Genomic DNA, 19,749 nt, shown 5'->3' with positions numbered 1-19,749 from the left:
GAATGATTTGTAAAAATGCACTGCTCTGAACTTACACTGACTATAGGTTTTCTAATAGCAATAAGCTAACAATATTTTATAAAGTTACTTTTTTTGTTTGTTTTGTTTTGATTTTTTTTTGGTCACACCCGGTGACACTCAGAGGTTACTCCTGGCTATGCACTCAGAAATAGCTCCTGTCTTGGGGGACCATATGAGATGCTGGGAATCAAACCCAGGTCCGTCCTGGATCAGTTATGTACAAGGCAAATGCCCTACCAATATGCTATTGCGAAGGTCACTAAAGTTACTTCTTTAACCAAAACCCTAGGAACAGAATTCAACTAAGATGAACCATATTACAAAACAATTTTGTTTTGAGAGTACAAAATCAAACCTGCAGCTACCTCTGCTTACCCTATAGATCTTTCTAAATATTTAAATTCAAAGAAACAGTTCTTCCCTGGTGCAGCTTCTTGAATAAAGAATCTGTGTATTTGCAAGAAGAAAATAAATCTATACATTTACTACTGTGAAAACATGACAGAAGAAAATAGTTATTCATATGAATCATTATTATTTAATGTCTGCATATATTAAATCTAAATAGTAAAATAATTGTTCAGAGTGCTTTTTCCAATTTTATTAGCACCTTAAATCAAATTTTGTTTTGTTTTGTTTGGGGGCTACATCTGGGTGCTCAGGCATTAGTCCTGGTTATGTACTCAGGAATTACTCCTTGTGGGCTCAAGGTTGCCAGATGAGATGCCAGAGACCAAGCCTAGTCAGCTGCTTGGACAGAAAAGTACTCTATCTACTGCACTATTACTCTGGCTCTGACCTTCAGTCAAATAAGAGTGGATACTTTGTATGACCAGTACATAGGACTCAAACCTGCTTTCCATCACTGTCTTTTAATTTTCTGGGTACTAACTTTCCTGGATCTCCATTTTTTGATTGATCTATTTAATTATTTTGGTGGGTGGGCACACCTAGCTGTGCTTAGCAATATTTTTCTGGCTCTTTTAAGCCATTTTCAATGCAATAAAAATAAATAAAAATATATATGCAGTTATTTTTATACAAAAGAAGCTTAAAGTTTTCTCATGGAACATAAAGAATATAACCTTGTTTAAAATGCCTCTATTTATTGATCATAGTGACCAATTACTAAAATGACTTCATCAAAGAAATACATTTTGTTAAATTATATAAAATTTTATAAAGTTAAATTTAAATTTACTTATTGAGAATTGATTATCCAGCTCTCATTATTCTAAGAACCTATGTCATCAGGAAATAAAATATAGACGTGGATTGTCATGGAAATGGGTAACATTTTTTTCAGGAAAGTTATCTGAATTTTGATAAGCTATTATTAAAACATACCTGATACATAATGGATAAGTGAAAGAACATTTTCTATTTATAAAATAGCTTTTAGAACTAAAGATAAATAATCATATGCTTTTTGTGATGCTTGCATCATGGATTTTCTGAGTATTTCTAGCTTCTATTTTCAGGCTTCTCATAATATTATTCTCATGTGTAGCAACATCACCCAGACATAATTATTTTTCTTACCTGAAATGAAGTAATTGGATATATATTAACATGTGCCTCATTCCATCGTTGTCCTTTATTTCCACTTGACGACCATAGTGGATTCTCTATTGTTGTCTGCCCTTTCAAACGTAGATAAACATTTAAAACACCTAAAGACAACAATTACATTTTATTTTTATATTTACTTTTATTGCAATTTTGTTTCTCCTTGATCATACACTTAGGCTTTAAAAATGAAAATTTGTAGAATGTAATCTTTCCCCATTTTCCTCTCTTTTCTAATCTTGTTTTATAATATTTGTAATGTATGGCAAGCCTCCAATGATAATCATGTCCTACCTAATCCTTAGAATTTGAGAACTATATTTTTATGGTAAAAGGATTTTGCAGATGTGATTAAATACCTTGAAATGGAAAAGTTAGTTTATAGTATCTAAAGAGCTTCTATATGTAATCACGCATATCATTTAGAATCTACACAGTAGGTAGGATGCTTGCCTTGTATGGAGCTTGCCCTGGTTAGATCCCTGACATTCCATATGATTCCTTATGCTCCACCAGGAGTAATTCCTGAGTACAGAGCCAGAAATTATCCCTGAGTAATTCTAGGTGTGACCACAAAACAAAGAAATAAGAATCTACTTTGCTAGTTTTTTTCTTTTTGTTTTGAATGGTTTGGGGGCTACATCTGGCTGTATAGAGCTTAAGAGTGCTCAGGGATCACTCCTGGTGGGCTCTGGGGACCATATATGATGACAGTGTTCAAAAACAAGTTTGCAGCTTGTAAGACAAGTGCCCTAACCACTGTACCACCACTCCAGCACCTAGACTGCCTTTTTAATGATAGAAAAATGACTTGTCAGATAAATTATTTAGAAACTGGAAAAGACAATAAAATAGATTATTCATTTATATAATTTTAGATTTTAGAAGGAACCAAACTCTGGTGACACCATGATTTTAACCCAATACATATTTTTGTCATTGATGTCTATAAAATATTGAGATTATATTTATTTAAGAGTAAAGTTTGTGGTATTTTTAAAGTGGGTTTCGCTTTTGGTGCCACACCTGTATGTTTCTAGAGATGAAATCAGGGTTGACCACATGTGAGGTAATCAGCTTAACCCATTTTTCCTCTGGGAATGTGGAATACTATTTGTTACCACAGCATTGAGATATAATCATGCACTGACTGATATATTTTTATCATATACTTTACATCCCAGCCTCATTTTTCCTTCTAAAAGATAAAACAAAAGTAATTATTGACTCACTAAATTCCCAACAATTTCATATCTTAAATGTAACAATGACAATGTTAAAATTAATATCAAGGAATGGTGTTGAACATTTATTCCATAAAAGATTTCAATCTAAGTAATTACATAAAGTGTTTACTAGTATGACCCACACGTAATAAAAGAGAAAATTTAGTCTTAAATAAATTTCTCTATGACATGCAATGAGAAAATCATAGACTTTCAAAGCCTAATATCTTAATAACTAGACAATTTTAAAGCGTTATTAGAATATTTACATTTTAGATATGTTACATACAATAACAGAATCATATGTTTTTAAGTATAGAGCTCCATAACTTCTCAAGTTATTATTTGTTTGTTTTTTGTGGTGGGGAGCTGTTGCACTAGGGCTCTTCAGAAATCTCTTCAGTATTCAATAATCCATAGAATTGAATCCAGAGTCTCTTACATGTAAGGGATCGTTTTCCTTATATGTAACCCAATAAACAATATCTTGACTATTACATTTTACAGAGTAAGTGCCACTAAATCAAGGTAGAGAATAGTTATGCTTTTCAGGGATTCTCTCCCAATTGTCCATTCAATATATTTTCATATCCCCCCCTTTGTATGTCATGCAGTGATGATCTGACTCCATTTACTAGTAAATGATGTTTTTTAGGATTTTACATTTATGAAATTTTGCAATAATTGAACTATTTTTTTCTTAAATATAAATTCATTATATTCATCTATGTAATTGTATTGGCACTTTAAGTTTTAAAATTTAGTTTATGTATATTTAATACAGCTATCTGTGTTTAGATTTAAGTATATCATCTTATATATTATGAATTTTCTATCAAAATATAATCTTAGTAAATATCATGAATCATTTATTCAGTAGTATATTAAATCTTATTACTTTACCTAAATTATTAAATATAACTTATAGTGTTACCTATTTAACATTCAGATGTACTTAAATTATACGAAATAAAGTATAATTTTAATTTTTGTTTGCATACCATTTCTGATGGTTTTCACCTTCACTTCTATATCTGAGTTACAACTTAACATCATTTCTCTGTGGCCTGAGAACATTCTTCAATACTCCATGTAATGATTACCTGCTACAGGTAAAATTTTTTAGATTTCTTTTTTTGTGTGTTTTTTTTTGTTTTTGTTTTTGTTTTTCGGGCCACACCCGTTTGATGCTCAGGGGTTACTACTGGCTAAGGCTCAGAAATTGCCCCTCGCTTAGGGAGACCATATGGGACAGCGGGGGATCGAACCGCGGTCCTTCCTTGGCTAGCGCTTGCAAGGCAGACACCTTGCCTCTAGTGCCACCTCGCTGGCCCCTAGATTTCTTTATATATATAAAAAATTCTCATTGGGATGGAGTAATATTATAGTGGGTAGAGCATTTGCCTTAATTACAGCCAACCAGAGTTTGATCTAGCATCTCATATGGTCCACGCCAAACACTGCCAGGAGAGATCCTTGAGTGTACTGCTAGAAGTAAACCTAAGCATGTCCTAGAAACTTAAAACAAAATAATCTAAAAATATTTTCATTTTCATATGGTTTGTGAAATCAGGTAATTTTCATTCCTCCCTACCATTTTAAAAATCATGTTTCATCTTTTTAAATACACTATTTTAAATGTGAAGTCAACCATTATTTTATCTTTGTTCCACTGTATATATATTGTATTTTTCCTGCAGGCAGTGTTTGAGAATTTATCTCTGGTTTTCAGTAGTTTGCTTAAAAAGTATCCAAGCATAGTTTTTTTATATTTATTTTTCTATCAAACTTACTAAACATATTTTAGGTGTTTTGTATGTCAACATTTAATTTAATTATCTTTTCTTTTTATCAGTCTAATTATGTTTGTGTGTGTATATGTGTGTAAACAATTGTACTTGATTTCTTTTATAATAGGTCACTAGATTTATGATTTCTAAGTACCAAAGCTAAAGTATTTTTAGTGGTTTGGTAAAAAAATATTAGACATATTAAGTAGAAAAAGGCTATTCAAGAAACCTTAGATTCAACAAAGATAATTCAGCACATTAATAAGTATTATAGTCAGAAAATTTCAGAGTGAATTTGATGGTTTGTGATAATACCCTTTAATAGTAATTTTAAATCCTTAGAAACTCTGTTATTAACCAGTAGGTACCAGATACCATATTTAATCAACACTAAAAAGTTTCAAATGGAATGTAGTTTGATGCTACAAGTTTGAAATAGCCAGGGAATACATATAACTATCTTTGTCTTCATAATTTTCTAATTTAATTTAATCTTCTGATTATTATGCCTATGTGTTAGGAGATAGTGTTAAGGAGGATTTGCTTGTCTCATGTTTAGGTACTATGTTCAGAGAGCTAAAATAATTTTTGTTGTATTACTTTGTCAGTAGTGACCAAATTATTGACGTTATTAAAATTCTGCAATAACATAAATCTTAATTAAATAGACTTAATTTAAATTAATGTAATAAACCATACATTTATCTTATAGGTATGAATACATAGTACTTTTATTAAATTGCCCTTACAATTTAATTATTTCATTATAACGTGATTATTTATTTTAAATAAATAATATAAATATACATACAAAATATACAAGCCTATTTTCTACAGATACTTGAAATAACAACTTTACATGAATTACTTTGTAATTTTTTTTATTTAAGGCCTGGTGATCATTTGCATATAAATCATAGTTGCACTCTAATAAGTAATACAGATTCATTAATTTGCACTTCACATTTTATAAAGGATTAAAATGTGTCAAAATTATCTAGCTCCAGACAGGAGCTATGTATATTGATAGGTAATTGTTAGCTTCATTTGTTATATACACACAGACAAAATGGGAAATTATAAAATCATTTTCTGCTTGAATAGAAATGGCTGCATGCATCTATTGTTGTTTTTTTTTAATATATAATTGAAGAGATATCTTAAGAAGGGAATATCAGTTTATTTTCTCCATTCACTAGTATGTCTTCTCAAATCTAGTTAAATCTGTACATTAGTGTTTAAAAAAGTTTCCTGAGACATGATTTAGACCAGACTTTCTTTTCTCTGATATAACTCAAATTTCTTATGTGGGCCTGTCACTGTCTTTGTTCTACTTTCTACTCTACTGCAAGATTGATAGTCTTGCATTCTCAATTTTCATATCTTGGCTCTAAACCTGAAAGAATATAACCTTGGTCAGGTGTATGGAAAAAGAAAGAGCAATAGAATATGGAAAATCGAGCTCCCATACGATCCAGCTATACCACTCCTAGGAATATACCCTAGGAACACAAAAATACAATACAAAAACCCCTTCCTTACACCTATATTCATTGCAGCTCTATTTACCATAGCAAGACTCTGGAAACAACCAAGATGCCCTTCAACAGATGAATGGCTAAAGAAACTGTGGTACATATACACAATGGAATATTATGCAGCTGTCAGGAGAGATGAAGTCATGAAATTTTCCTATACATGGATGTACATGGAATCTATTATGCTGAGTGAAATAAGTCAGAGAGAGAGAGAAAAACGCAGAATGGTCTCACTCATCTATGGGTTTTAAGAAAAATGAAAGACACCCTTGTAATAATAATTTTCAGACACAAAAGAGAAAAGAGCTGGAAGTTCCAGCTCACCTCAGGAAGCTCACCACAAAGAGTGATGAGTTTAGTTAGAGAAATAACTACATTTTGAACTGTCCTAATATTGAGAATGTATGAGGGAAATGTAGAGCCTGTTTAGGGTACAGGCGGGGGTTGGGTGGGGAGGAGGGTGATTTGGGACTTGGGTGATGGGAATGTTGCACTGGTGATGGGTGGTGTTCCTTTTATGACTGAAACCCAAACACAATCATGTATGTAATCAAGGTGTTTAAATAAAAAAAAAATTAAAAAAAAAAAAAAAAAAAAGAATATGGAAGAATCTGAGTTGATATTTCTTGTGTTGAATTTTTAAGGAATATAGTTGTTAATGTAATTGAAGAGAAAAATGTACACATACTATTATAAAATTTAAAATATTCATTCCTTAATAAATACTTATCAGGTTCTCAAATAAATATTTATATTCCTAGGGTGCTACATCATGGGGACAGATTATTTCTACTACCCAAACACAACGTTAAACAGGATCAAGAATAGCAGCCATGAAAATTTCTAGGCAAACACAACTTGAATTAAAGAATTTTAAACACAGCTAGGATAGAATATAAATCTTCTTGTGCAGAGGAGCAAGGGAGATAAGATCTTCAAAATTCTATTGTATTAATATTTAGTATGTATATTTAACTTGGAAACAACAGTTAAAGAAGCATCACAGAAACCACTCATGTTATTTGGGATTTCTATATTCAGGAAGTGATCATCAAAGTGAACATTAAATAAAATAAATGTATTTTAAAACTTTGAAGAATGATGTTTAAATTATAAAAACTCCAACTATTGCTACTCCAAATTACTTTTAGTTTTTGCTTCCATTTACTGATCCCTAAAGTAGTCCATTCTTCAAACATTCAACTTTCATTTTACAGAGAAAATTGGTACCCTTAGGAGGACAACTTTTAAATATGCTTGTTATCTTTGCATATAGAAATGCATCTAAAACCACATTCCTATTAAATTAGTTTCTTTCCATTTTAGAAAAATTGCCATTTCTTCTTTAGGACAAATTTCCACATAGAACCCTAAATTTTCATTTTTTAAAGAGTTCTGCTTCTAATGATTGTAAATCTAAATTTATTCTTTCACTCCCCTTGCTCTTAAAATACCTCCAAATAAAATTCATATGTATCTTTTTTTGTTTGTTTTTGGTTCACACCCGGCAGTGCTCAGGGTTTATTCCTGACTCTATACTCAGAAATCACTCCTGGCTGGCTCGGGAACCATACGGGATGCCAGGATTCGAACCAACATCCCTCTGCATGCAAGGCAAATGCCTTACCTCCATTCTATCTCTCACTTCTTCATGAGCAAAACTGTTCATCAAAGATTAGAAATAACTTATGAAATAATATTTTTACTTTAAATTTATTTAACAGTGAAACTAGATTTCTAGAGGCCTAAGTTTTTTAAATAGCTTATCAATTTTAATGAATATATTCATTTCCTTTGTGTTTCTATCTTTAATTTCCTGGTATAATATTATGCTTAGATCTCACATTCTTCTTCAAGTAATAAATGAAATACATTTTAAACTAATTTTAATAACTTTTGTGATGTACAATAACCTTTAGAGACTTATTTTCTTTGCAAGAACATTATACATTACTTAAATAATAATTAGTGTTTTTTATTATCTTTAGGACTGCTGAAATTCTATTCTTTAACATCTTTAACATATATTAAACCGTACACAGAAATCAAATAATAACTATGTAATGACAATATATAGTGATATTATACTATACTTTTCATTAATTACTTTCTTCAATACATTTTGATGAAATATTCACCTAAGAAGACATTTTACCAGTATTTCAGACAATGACTAAGATGGCTTCCAATGACATTTACTACCTAGTACTCAAAATCATTTAACATTTTTCTCTCCTTGATTTGGACTATCAACTCAGTTATAACAAATAAAATAGAGAAATTATGGAATATTACTTCAAATATTAAGTTTCAAAATGACTGTGTATGTGACTGCTGTAGGGCTGCTTGATTTGGTGAAAGTGTGATGTCATGCCACCAGACAATCCTGTGGAGATATCCACATGGTGAAAAAGTAAGAGAAGTCCTGGTCAAGAGTCATAAAAAAGTTATTAAATCCAAAATATTGAAGAAGTGATACTTGTCAGAAACAATAGAATTGGTTTAGTAGTTTCTAGTTCATTTTCAAATTAGACAGCAGTATTAAGAATTAATTTGCAATTTTATAAAATATAATCTTTGAAGGGCAGAGTGGTGGTGCAAGCCATAGGGCATTTGCCTTGCACTCACTGACCTCCCTCGGTGTCCTATATGGTCCCCAGGCCAGGAGCAATTTCTGAGTGCATAGCCAGGAGTAAACCCTGAGTAAACCCTGAGTGTCACTGGGTGTGGTCCAAAAACCAAAAATATATATAAATAAAAGTATATCTCTCTATCTCATCTATCTATCTATCTATCTATCTATCTATCTATCTATCTATCTATCTATCTATCTATCTATCTATCTATTTATCTATCTATCATCTATCTATCATCTGTCTATCTATCTTTATCTATCTATTATCTATATGTGTATATACATATAAACTTTGAATTACTAATATCAGATAAGCAATCTGGCTTCTAGAAACTACTGTGATAAATGCAAATAGTATTGTGCATTTAAAATAAAATAGTAATACAATACATTTGACTATATTTTAGTACAGTGGGTAAGGTGCTTGTCTTGCTTGCAGTCAATCCAGCTTCCAGTCTTAACACCACAAATGGTCCCTCAAACACAAAGCTGAGAGTAAGATCTCAACAAAGTTGGGCTTGGTCCCAAAACAAAATATAAATTAAAATATAGATGCTAAATGTTTTTAGTACATATACAGAATAATAATTTTTGTAAAGATAAAAACAAATAGTTTAACAAGTGCAATGAATGGAGTCTTGGTCCATGATAGAATCCTGGTCCCCATAAACATATATTTTCTGTTTATTTAAAATAAATAATATTGAAGGAAATTAAATAAAAAAACCACATTCTTCTAAAACTAATGCTATAAGAGGATGGAAGGATAATAATCTTTTTTTTTTGCCTTTTATGCAGCCAATCTGTGATATTGAGCCCTTAGGATTGATCCTCCTGCACAGAGCCAGAAGTAAGCCTTGAGATTCCTTTGATGTGTCCCTCTCCCCAACAGTTCTTTAATAATCAAAGTAATTAGATGATGTGCTTATATAACACACAATACAGTTTACATATATCACCTCATATTTTTGAAGTACTAATTTTTTAAAATAAAAATTTAGGTTACTATTTTATTGAGGAGAAAAATAAGATTTTTAAGTGATTTCCCTAAAATCTTAGAGAAAATACAGGGATATGCTCCTTTCAACTTCAAACATCTGACTTTAACTTAGGGTTACTTTTCACTATCTAAGGGTGATTCTCCTACTCTAGTTACCTATCACTCCACTGTGCAGAATATCATTAGTGATACTGGTTATATATCATAGCATAATTAGCTTAAAATTAATGAAACTGCCATGTTTTCAATTTTATTTATTCAATTAAAGATAGACATGAACAGTGAGTTCACTTTTGTAACTCATTAAGAGTAGCTAGCATATACTATGTGCTCTTTTATTAGTATATAAGAATTATGTTTTCTTTCAATACATGTCACATTATCTCTCACCTTTCATTTCCTAAGTGCTAATATTTTATCTTCCCTAGCTTATTTCTGTCGATTGAAAAATACTACTTTCTATCATGCTCAGAGAAAAATATTTTTTCAAAGTGCCTTTTTGTTCAGTTAAATATGCAACCATAATTTTTTGCCCATGTTCTGAGGCTATGTAAATTTAAAAATTCAAAAATATTGTTCAATTTTGGACATAGGATATGCTTATTTCTACTAAATGTGTTAGGCACTTTTTATTTTATTTTATTATGTTTTTTGTTTTTGGGGGGCCACACTTGGTGATGCTCAGGGGTTACTTATGGCTATGTGCTCAAAAATCGCTCCGGGCTTGGGAGACCATACAAGACGCTGGGGGGATGGAACCGCAGTCTGTCTTAGGCTAGCGCTGGCAAGGCAGACAGATGCCTTACCACTTGAGCCACCGCTTTCACCCCAGGCCACATTTTAAACAGGAAAAAAGAATCACAACAATATTCCCAATGTGTACAGTGGTATTAAAAGTACTATTCTCAAAATTATGAGAATGTCACTTATTCTGATTGTTAGTGTTCATTTTATAATTATTGAAACTCTGCCCTATGTATAAAAGAAGCAGATACGTTATATTTGCATTGACATCACAAACGAATTTTAATAATTAATCCATTGATACTATATAGGAGGAGTCATCTAATGCTACAAATATCAAGTTCTAATTTAAAGTCTGGAAATTAGGACATTATGATGAAACAAATTTAACAATGATTATTGTGATTTTTGAGTAAGTCATTGAAGGTAATACTATCCTCTTAAAACTAATCTTAATTTTGTGTGCTTATGTATCATCTCTGGCCAAGCAAGTAAAAACAAAGATAAACAAATGGGACTACATTAAACTGAGAAGCTTCTCTACCTCAAAGGAAACAGTAATTGGGATAAAAGGACTACAGAATAGGAGAAACTATTTATCCAATCCCCATCATATAAGGGGTTAATAGCTAAGATATTAGTATAATATCTTAGATAAGGCACTGTTAGAACTTAACAAGAAAAAACATCTAACCCAATTCAAAAGTGGGGAATCTTTTTCTTTTTAATATTTACTTTATAAGAAGCAGAGCAGTTCTTGCCATCTCACCTATATGTTGTCCATACATGTGATAAAAGAAGCTGAAACAATATGCAGTATTTGTGGGCCCATAAGGGTTTTTGGGAGCTATGCTGAAAACAGGACTGAGAAGCCGAGCTTTTTCACCTTCCAATCTGGGTCTTGATGTCTCAATGTACATATAAAAACCTTTAAAAAGACAAAATAAAGTATTTAAATATATTTAGTAACTTGTAATTAAAAGTTGTAAGGTTTTAGTTTTCAAGCAAAGTAAAGATAATGGGGCTGAGGCATTAGTATAAGAATTAATGCAATGCCCTTGCTTTGATCTCTGCCACTTTACATGGTTCTTAAAACATGCATAAATGTAGCTTTAGAGGCTCTCAAGCATTGGCTGGCTGTAGAGGCACCCAGACACTTCTCATGTGGCCTTGATAATTCCTGGCATGGCAGGAAATAGCAGTACTGCATCCTTGAAGATCTTGCCAGGAGGGGCAGGGAGCACTGCTTGAGAAGCCAGAACAATAACAATAACAACAACAACAACAAAACAAAACCACATCAAAGTAAATAGGGCAGAATATGCACCTCCATCATAAAATCTGCATTTATAATGATATGAAAGCAAATTATCTGGGCCAGAGAGGTAGTATAGTAGTATAGTAAGTAATGCATGAGACCATTCAGGTTGATTCTTAGCACTCTATATGATCCTCCATGTGAAACCTGCTCCATGAAAATTGAGCACAGAGTCAAGAATGAGATCTGAGCCCCATGAAGTGTGGCTCTAAAACCACAAACACACACACACACACACACACACACACACACACACAACCCCTGAAAAAATCATGAGGACATTGTTTTAAATTTTATGAAATGAAACAAAGTTGATATTTAGAACTGAATGTTCAAAATAATAATAATTAATCTATAACTATATGTATGTTTGCAATGAGAGGAAGCTATTGTATGTAAAGCTTCCAAATATATAAATGATTAATTTTTAATAAAATGTTAATGGCTTTTTTCATAAACTTAAAATATATATTTAAGTAACCTGATAATTTAATGGATAGAATTTCTAAATGTCCGAGCCTAAAGATCTTTCTGAATATTATTTTATGTCCGCATACCTTCTTTGGAGCCACTACGATCAGCATTAGGTCCTGTATTTGGGGTATATTTTGTATTTCTTGTTGCAGTACTTTGCTTTGTCCAGTCAAAATTATCTGTGTCATCTTGGGTGAACAAACAAATGTTACCATCTTCAAATCCACAGTGAAATTCTCCTGTTAACAAATTTTAATTGAACTAAATAAGGATTAACTAGATTAATAAAACTTTCAGTCTTCCTGTAATAAAATTAAAACATGCAGTAATAATAAATATAGTAGCAATAGCACCAGATCAATCACTGCATATTATGATGGAAAATTATTTTAATGTAAAATAAAAAGAAAAATTAAAATTAAAAAGAAAAAATAATTCTATTTGCAAACCATAAAAATTTCAAAATGTTAGAAATCAATCAATCAAAAATAATGAAATAATGAAAGACACACATTAAAAATTTTAAAATATTGGTGGAAGATATTAAAATATAACTAAACAGAGAGTTATACCATACTCATACATATGGATAAATATTATTACATATTATAAATTGCTTATAGTCCAAAGTGATCTGAAGAGTTAAAAAATCCCTATGAAAATACTAATGCCACCTTTTATGAAAATGAAATAAAAATTCTGATATTTCGTTAAGGAACCACAGAGGACACCATATCACAATAATTCAAGATATTGAAACATAAAGCAAGCATGATTATTTATAAACAGATAATTAAAATGCAGAATATCCTAAAACAAGAATTTTAAAAACCTTCCATGCTAATAGAGAAAACAAATGAATCTGGTTTATTATGCTAAATAAAATAAGCCAAATACAGACAGACACACATAACACCATTTTGATGGGTAATCCAAAATAATTAGACTGAGAAGCAAAGAATTAAAAGGTGGCTGACATGGATAAGAAGAAAAAATATGGAGAAAGTTTTGTCATTTATTGTAAACTTCCAATTGAAAAAAATAAAATATTTAAGAAGAACTCAGAGGACAATTGGTAAACTACTTGCTTTGCATGCAGGAACTGGAGGTTCATCCCTGGCACTGCATGGCTCTTGTCAGTGTTACAGGGGACTTCAGATCTCTAGAGTCCCCTCAGCAATACTGGGTATGTCCCCTAACCAAAATTAAATGTACTCTCTTCACAAAATGATATTCAATAAAAATGTAGTCGAAGGGAAGAAAAATTATATTCTCACAACAAAATCTAAGCAAAATTATATATTTATTTATACTTTTGGCATGTTTTCTAACTAATCTTTTTTATTTAAAAGCCCATAGTTAGTTGAATCTATAATAAATAGCTTTGTTTATTCAAACACATTTTTTAAAATGTGATTTAGGCATGAAGTTAATAACAGGGTTTAAAATCAGTTAGTAAGGAAAAAATTGTGAATATCAGTAACATTAAAAAAAGTATGTAGAGAAATTATTGACTGATGTTTACTAAAAATATTTAGTTAAAAATTTTCTTTTAGCATATTGAACACTAATTAAAAGAACCAAAGAATAAAGTAAATAGATATCTTTGGTAGGGTTAAATTAAATTATTAAAAAAATACAATCTATTATTAATTTTGCTAGTGAAGCTAAGTCGATGACTTCTCTTCTAAAGACCCAAGTTTTTAGAATAAATATTCAAATTATAATTAATTTGTATCTCTTTAAACTACACTCTAAACCTTCATATATAATTCAGATGATAGTTGATTAGTGAAACATACATATTCAAATATTATCTCACTATAAATGTCATTTTAGTGATAATATTTCTTTCCTCACCTTCTTCACCCAAGGTACTCCTACTTAACTTTCAGGATCTAGTTAAAATATTATTTTATTCAATAGTTTTTAACTTGTTTTAAATTTAGTAGCACTTAATAAACTTTATTGATATGTTAGCAAAACACTCTTATACGTTTATATATGTAATATTAGTAGAATTCAAATTCAAAATTTTCAATACTTTCAAAATTTTATTTGAATTAAATTATTTGCCAAACATTTTTCTGTATTACTAGTATTTAGTATTTATGACAACTTTTTTTAAAGGTTTCTACTCAATATGCAACCACATAACTTACCTTTAATAGAATTATAATTAATACATAATTAAAAAACAACAGTACCATGGCATAAATTCAGGGAAAATCTTTTTATGCAGTTAATTAATAATGAAACTGTCATTTATTTGTTCTTTTAAATAAAAGACCATTGGAAAACTATGATAAACATCAAGACAATATTATGGAGGGAGGAATGAGAAAGAGTATTTAGATCTCAGATTTCTTAGAATAAATAGTATATGAGAATATAAGAAATTTGTGAAATAGCTTCTTATATAAACAAAGATAAATTACTGAGTGAAATAAAAAATTGGAATTGCCTGGGGAAATAGCATTTGTGCTAAATTTTGTTAGAGAATTAAAACTCACTGGACTGATTATAATATTTACATTAAAACTATACTGTAGTGAGTAAAGAAGTTCTGATATGAAAGTAAAACTTAAACAATATACATCTGTAAAAAACACTATATCAACTTGGAGGTGCAGAAGTGGAGTTGATATTGATAACAAAATACAACAAAAAATCTAATATATTATGTTATAAATTTTGTTAAAAAACTAGCTATATATTTTTAAAAGGAAGTTAAACATATAGTAAAAAAGTTAAATAATAATAGGAAATTATAACAGAAATTGTCTGCATTAAGTATAAAGAATGTAGAATGTTTGATGAATGTAAGAGTTAAAAGATGATTCTTCATTATGTAGTCAAAAACAACACATTCTCAGACAAAAATTCAATATACAGAAGCCAAAAGAATAGTTAAGAAAGATTAAATGCATTATTTGCACATAGACCTATATATAATATCTGCCACCACATAGTTACAAGAATGAACTTTGAGCACAGCGGTTGGGATAGTACTTGAACAACACTTGGTGTGTCTTCCAAAATTTAATATAAATTATTATAAAATAATGGAAATTATTTTTCATTGAAATTTGGAATATAGAACAGAGATTCCATGAAAACTTTTAATTATGCCATTTAGGTCCAGCTTTCTAAATAAATGAGTAAATAAATAAAATAATGAAATTAGACAAATAAATAATAGCAATAAAACTAATATGTCATGCCAAAATAGAAAATATCAATTTCTTATTACAAAATAACAAATGGTAAGTATTTTGAAGAATTTGGTTAATACTCAGGCAAAAGATCATCAATATTTAACAATTTGTTTTATAATCTTTCTTTTCAAATTAAAAATTCACATTCATTAATTTACACTATTTTAGACATTTCATTTTAAACTAAATAAGAATTATTGCCATATGATTGTTATTTTTCACTTATTCCTTTTATAGTTAATTGTAATATATAGTGAATAATATACTTACTCAAATGCGGATTAACAGGAGCTACAAGAAAAGTGAAAAGCAATGTTATAATGACTTTAGTATCTTTAATAAATAAAAGTTGAAGCATTGTCTTATAATTCTTTACAAAAACTTAGTGATATTCCCAACTGTGACCATGGAAAATTATATCTGATATTCCCTTTAGTTTTAGAGTAGTGAATAAAAACAGAAAAACAGAAACCTTAAAAATACCCATAGTAATGAAAATAAAGAGCATTTGAGATACGATGAATTTACAAGGAATTAAGTGCTAGTATTTTATTTGTTAATGATTGCTAAACAAAATACAAATATATGATTTATAGCATGGATAATTTATAATCTAGCTATTCAACTATGAGAGATTACCTAACAGATATTACTTTTGGGGGCCGGGAAGGTGGCGCTGGAGATAGTGTCTGCCTTGTAAGCGCTACCAAGGAACGGACCGCGGTTCGATCCCCGGCGTCCCATATGGTCCCCCCAAGCCAGGGGCGATTTCTGAGCACATAGCCAGGAGTAACCCCTGAGCGTCAAATGGGTGTGGCCCAAAAACCAAAAAAAAAAAAAAAAACAGATATTACTTTTTAGTTTATTTTTCCCTAATATCTACTTCTGGTGAAAATAAGAAGGGATAAAAAATTTGAGTTTTTAATGTACTTATCACATAAAATGAAAGTTTTAGTTTAGTTTTAGTAAACTAAACAGTAGTACCAACAGATTTGTACATGAAGAGAAATTTAGACTCAATAATTTACTGATAGAATAACAAAGATATAACTAAAAATTAGTGAAATTTATTTGTGTTAGTTAAGAAGAATTCACACTGAGAGAAAATCCCATTTTGTATAAAGGAAAACATGTAGTCCCCAATTACAATTTAACTGATCAGCAGAATTTTGTCTACTATGTTGCTAATTCCATATCATTCACTTTGATCAATTAAAAATTAATCAGTAAAGTATAACATGTATTAAAATATACACACATATAATTGTGATTCCCCCAAAGCATTTATATGTATAAAAACAATGTTATAACCATTACTTTAATTCACTGAGGATTGTCCAAACAAAGGTTATTTTTACTATTTATTTATTTATTTATTTATTTATTTATTTATTTATATTTAATTATTTTTTACTATTTCCATATACAGAAGACTATTTCCATTACTTTCATTGCTTTTTATGATTTTTCATTCCTCATTGCAAATTATAAAAACATAACATAAAAATATATTAACTTCTCATTAATGAGAAAAAAACCCTACAAATTAGCAGGTATTAGAGAGCATCATACCAATTTGCCCCTTATTAGGGCTCTCTCCCCCAAGCATGTCAGCTAGTTCACTTGGTTGGGCTGACAAAGATCCCAGAGTGTCCAGGTAGGCCCTGGAAAGCCAGGCCCCAATCCAGAAAACTCAAAGCTAGGAAGCTAAACTCAATCCTGTCATTTCGCTCCCAAGTCAGGATGCCATCCCCCATACAAGGACATAACCACTCCACACATTTATTCACTTCATCATATCTCACAGAGAAGATACACAAAATTCGAACTACAATCATCTATCCATACAACAACACACACACAAAAAGCACCTATTGGGTATAAAACTCAACCTGGAAAAGTAATGCATAACCCCATCACTTTTAGTAAAAAAAGAAGGTAGACCTGAAGACTATCAGTAACAATTAGTTAAATCTGATAAGGACTTTAGTGACAAATTAATTTTATTAATAAAGTTAAATGAATCAATTTAGTGACAAATTAATTAATTTTACTAATAATAGTATCTTTATAAAGCACCATGGTTACAAACAACATATCTAGTTAGCTACAGTCATAAAATGTACAGCTTATTTCACTGTGCAACATTCTAGTCATCAATGTTCCCCATTTCCTTCCTCCACTACCCACTGCCTGTCTTTGAGACAAGCACTCACTCACTATCATTGTCATAATAGTTGTTATTGTAGTTATTTCTATAATTTGCTCACCGTTCTTCGTGGTAAGCTCCATATCATGGGCTGACCCTTTCTTTCATCATCTTTATTGTCTCTGTGCATGATTACTAAAACATGTTTTATACTTCTTATATCCCACAGATGAGTGAAACTATTCTGTGTCGATCTCTCTCTCACTGACTTACATCACTCAGGATAAAAATTTTTATGTTCATCCATGTATAGGCAAATTTCATAATTTCTTCTTTTCAAACAGCTGCATAGTATTTCATTGTGTATATTTACCACAATTTCTTTAGCCACTCATCTCTTGTTGGGCATCGGGTTTGTTTCCAGATTCTGGCTATTGTTAATAGCACTGCATTGAATACAATTGTGCAAAAGACACTTCTGCGTTGTAGTTTTTTTGTTCCTCGGGGTGGTATAGCTGGATGATATGGAGCTCAATTTCCAGTTTTTTTGAGGAATCTCCATTGTTTTTCATAAAGGCTGAACTAAATGGCATTCCCCACAATGAATGAGTTTCTTTCTCTGCACATCCCCTCCAACACTGAGTGCTTTTGTTCTTTGTGATGTGTGCCAGTCTCTCTGGCATGAGATGATACCACATTGTTGCTTTGATTTGCATCTCTCTGATAATTAGTGATGTGAAGCATTTTTATATGCCTTTTGGCCAATCTGTATTACTTCTTTGAGGAAGTGTTTTTTCATTTCTTCGCATTTTTTGATGAGGTTAAATGTTTATTTCTTGTTAAGTTCTGTCACTATGTTGGATGTCTTAGATATTAACCCTTAATCAATGGGTATTGAGTGAATAGTATCTTTCATTCCATGAATGGCCTTTGTATTCTTGTAACTGTTTCATTTGAAGTACAGAATCTTCTAAGTTTAATGTAGTTCCATTTTTTTAATCTCTGCTTCCACTTCTTTGGAAAGTGATGTATTCCCCTTAAAAATGCCTTTAGTCTCAAAGTCATAAAGTGATTTGCCTATGTTTTCTTCTATATACCTTATGGTTTTGGATCTGATATCAAGGTCTGTTATCCATTTTGATATGTCCTTTGTATATGGTGTTAGAAGGAGATCTGAATTCATTTTTTTGCATGTGGAGGAGCAGTTGTTCTAGCACCAATTGTTGAGGAGGTTTTCTAAATTTATTTTGCTTTTATTTTTCTCTGGTTTTTGTTTTTTGGGCCACACCCGGCGGTGCTCAGGGGTTACTCCTGGCTGTCTGCTCAGAAATAGCTCCTGGCAGGCACAGGGGACCATATGGCATACCCGGATTCGAACCAACCACCTTAGGTCCTGGATCAGCTGCTTGCAAGGCAAACACCGCTGTGCTATCTCTCTGAGCCCTTTATTTTGGTTTTTATTTGCCCATTTAAGAAAGATTAATTGATTTTATATCTGGGAAAAATTCTCTTAATACTCAAGTCTATTCAATTCATCTGTGGGTCTAGTCTTTATTCAAACAACATGCTGTTTTAATGACTATTGCTTTGTAATACGAATTGAAGTTGGGGAAAGTGATGTCTCCCATCTTTTTATTGGGTATTGCTAGCTATTCATGGACTTTTTTTTTTATTCCAAGTGAATTTCAGGAATGTTTGATCCACTTTTTTTGAAGAATATCATGTGTATCTTTAGAGGGATTGCATTGAATCTGTACACTGCTTTAGGAGATATTGCCTTATCAAATACTTTTTCTACATCTATTGATATGATAATATTTTCCTTTGCTTAATATGGTGTATTACGTTGGTTGACTTCTGTATATTAAACCACCCCCGTATCTGTGGAATGAAACCTATCTGGTTATGGTAAATGACCTTCTCAATGAGGTGCTATATCCTATTTGCTAGGATTTGTTGAGGATATGTGCATCTGTGTTTATCAGGAATATTGAAATGTAGTTCTTTTTTATGGCATCTCTTTCTGCTATTGGATTCAGGGTGATGATAGATTTATAAAAACTATTT

At 30.9% G+C, this 19,749-nt stretch overlaps 1 protein-coding gene across 1 annotated transcript in view; it reads right to left on the bottom strand.

The window, feature by feature from the left end:
- The window catches only part of MDGA2 (MAM domain containing glycosylphosphatidylinositol anchor 2), a 140,312-nt gene that overhangs the window by 13,126 nt on the left and 107,437 nt on the right, over positions 1–19,749 (bottom strand). The window contains exons 5-7 of the mRNA XM_049768946.1: positions 12,399–12,554; positions 11,293–11,451; positions 1,564–1,694 (exon numbers count right to left, since the gene is read on the bottom strand). Of these exons, the coding sequence (XP_049624903.1) occupies positions 1,564–1,694; positions 11,293–11,451; positions 12,399–12,554 (446 nt within the window). The remainder of the gene's footprint in view (positions 1–1,563; positions 1,695–11,292; positions 11,452–12,398; positions 12,555–19,749) is intronic.

The sequence above is a fragment of the Suncus etruscus genome, chromosome 2, assembly GCF_024139225.1.
Source record: "Suncus etruscus isolate mSunEtr1 chromosome 2, mSunEtr1.pri.cur, whole genome shotgun sequence".
Lineage (NCBI taxonomy): Eukaryota > Metazoa > Chordata > Mammalia > Eulipotyphla > Soricidae > Suncus > Suncus etruscus.
The sequence above is the reverse complement of the archived record's forward strand: the minus strand, read 5'-3'. Positions and strand labels throughout refer to the sequence as shown.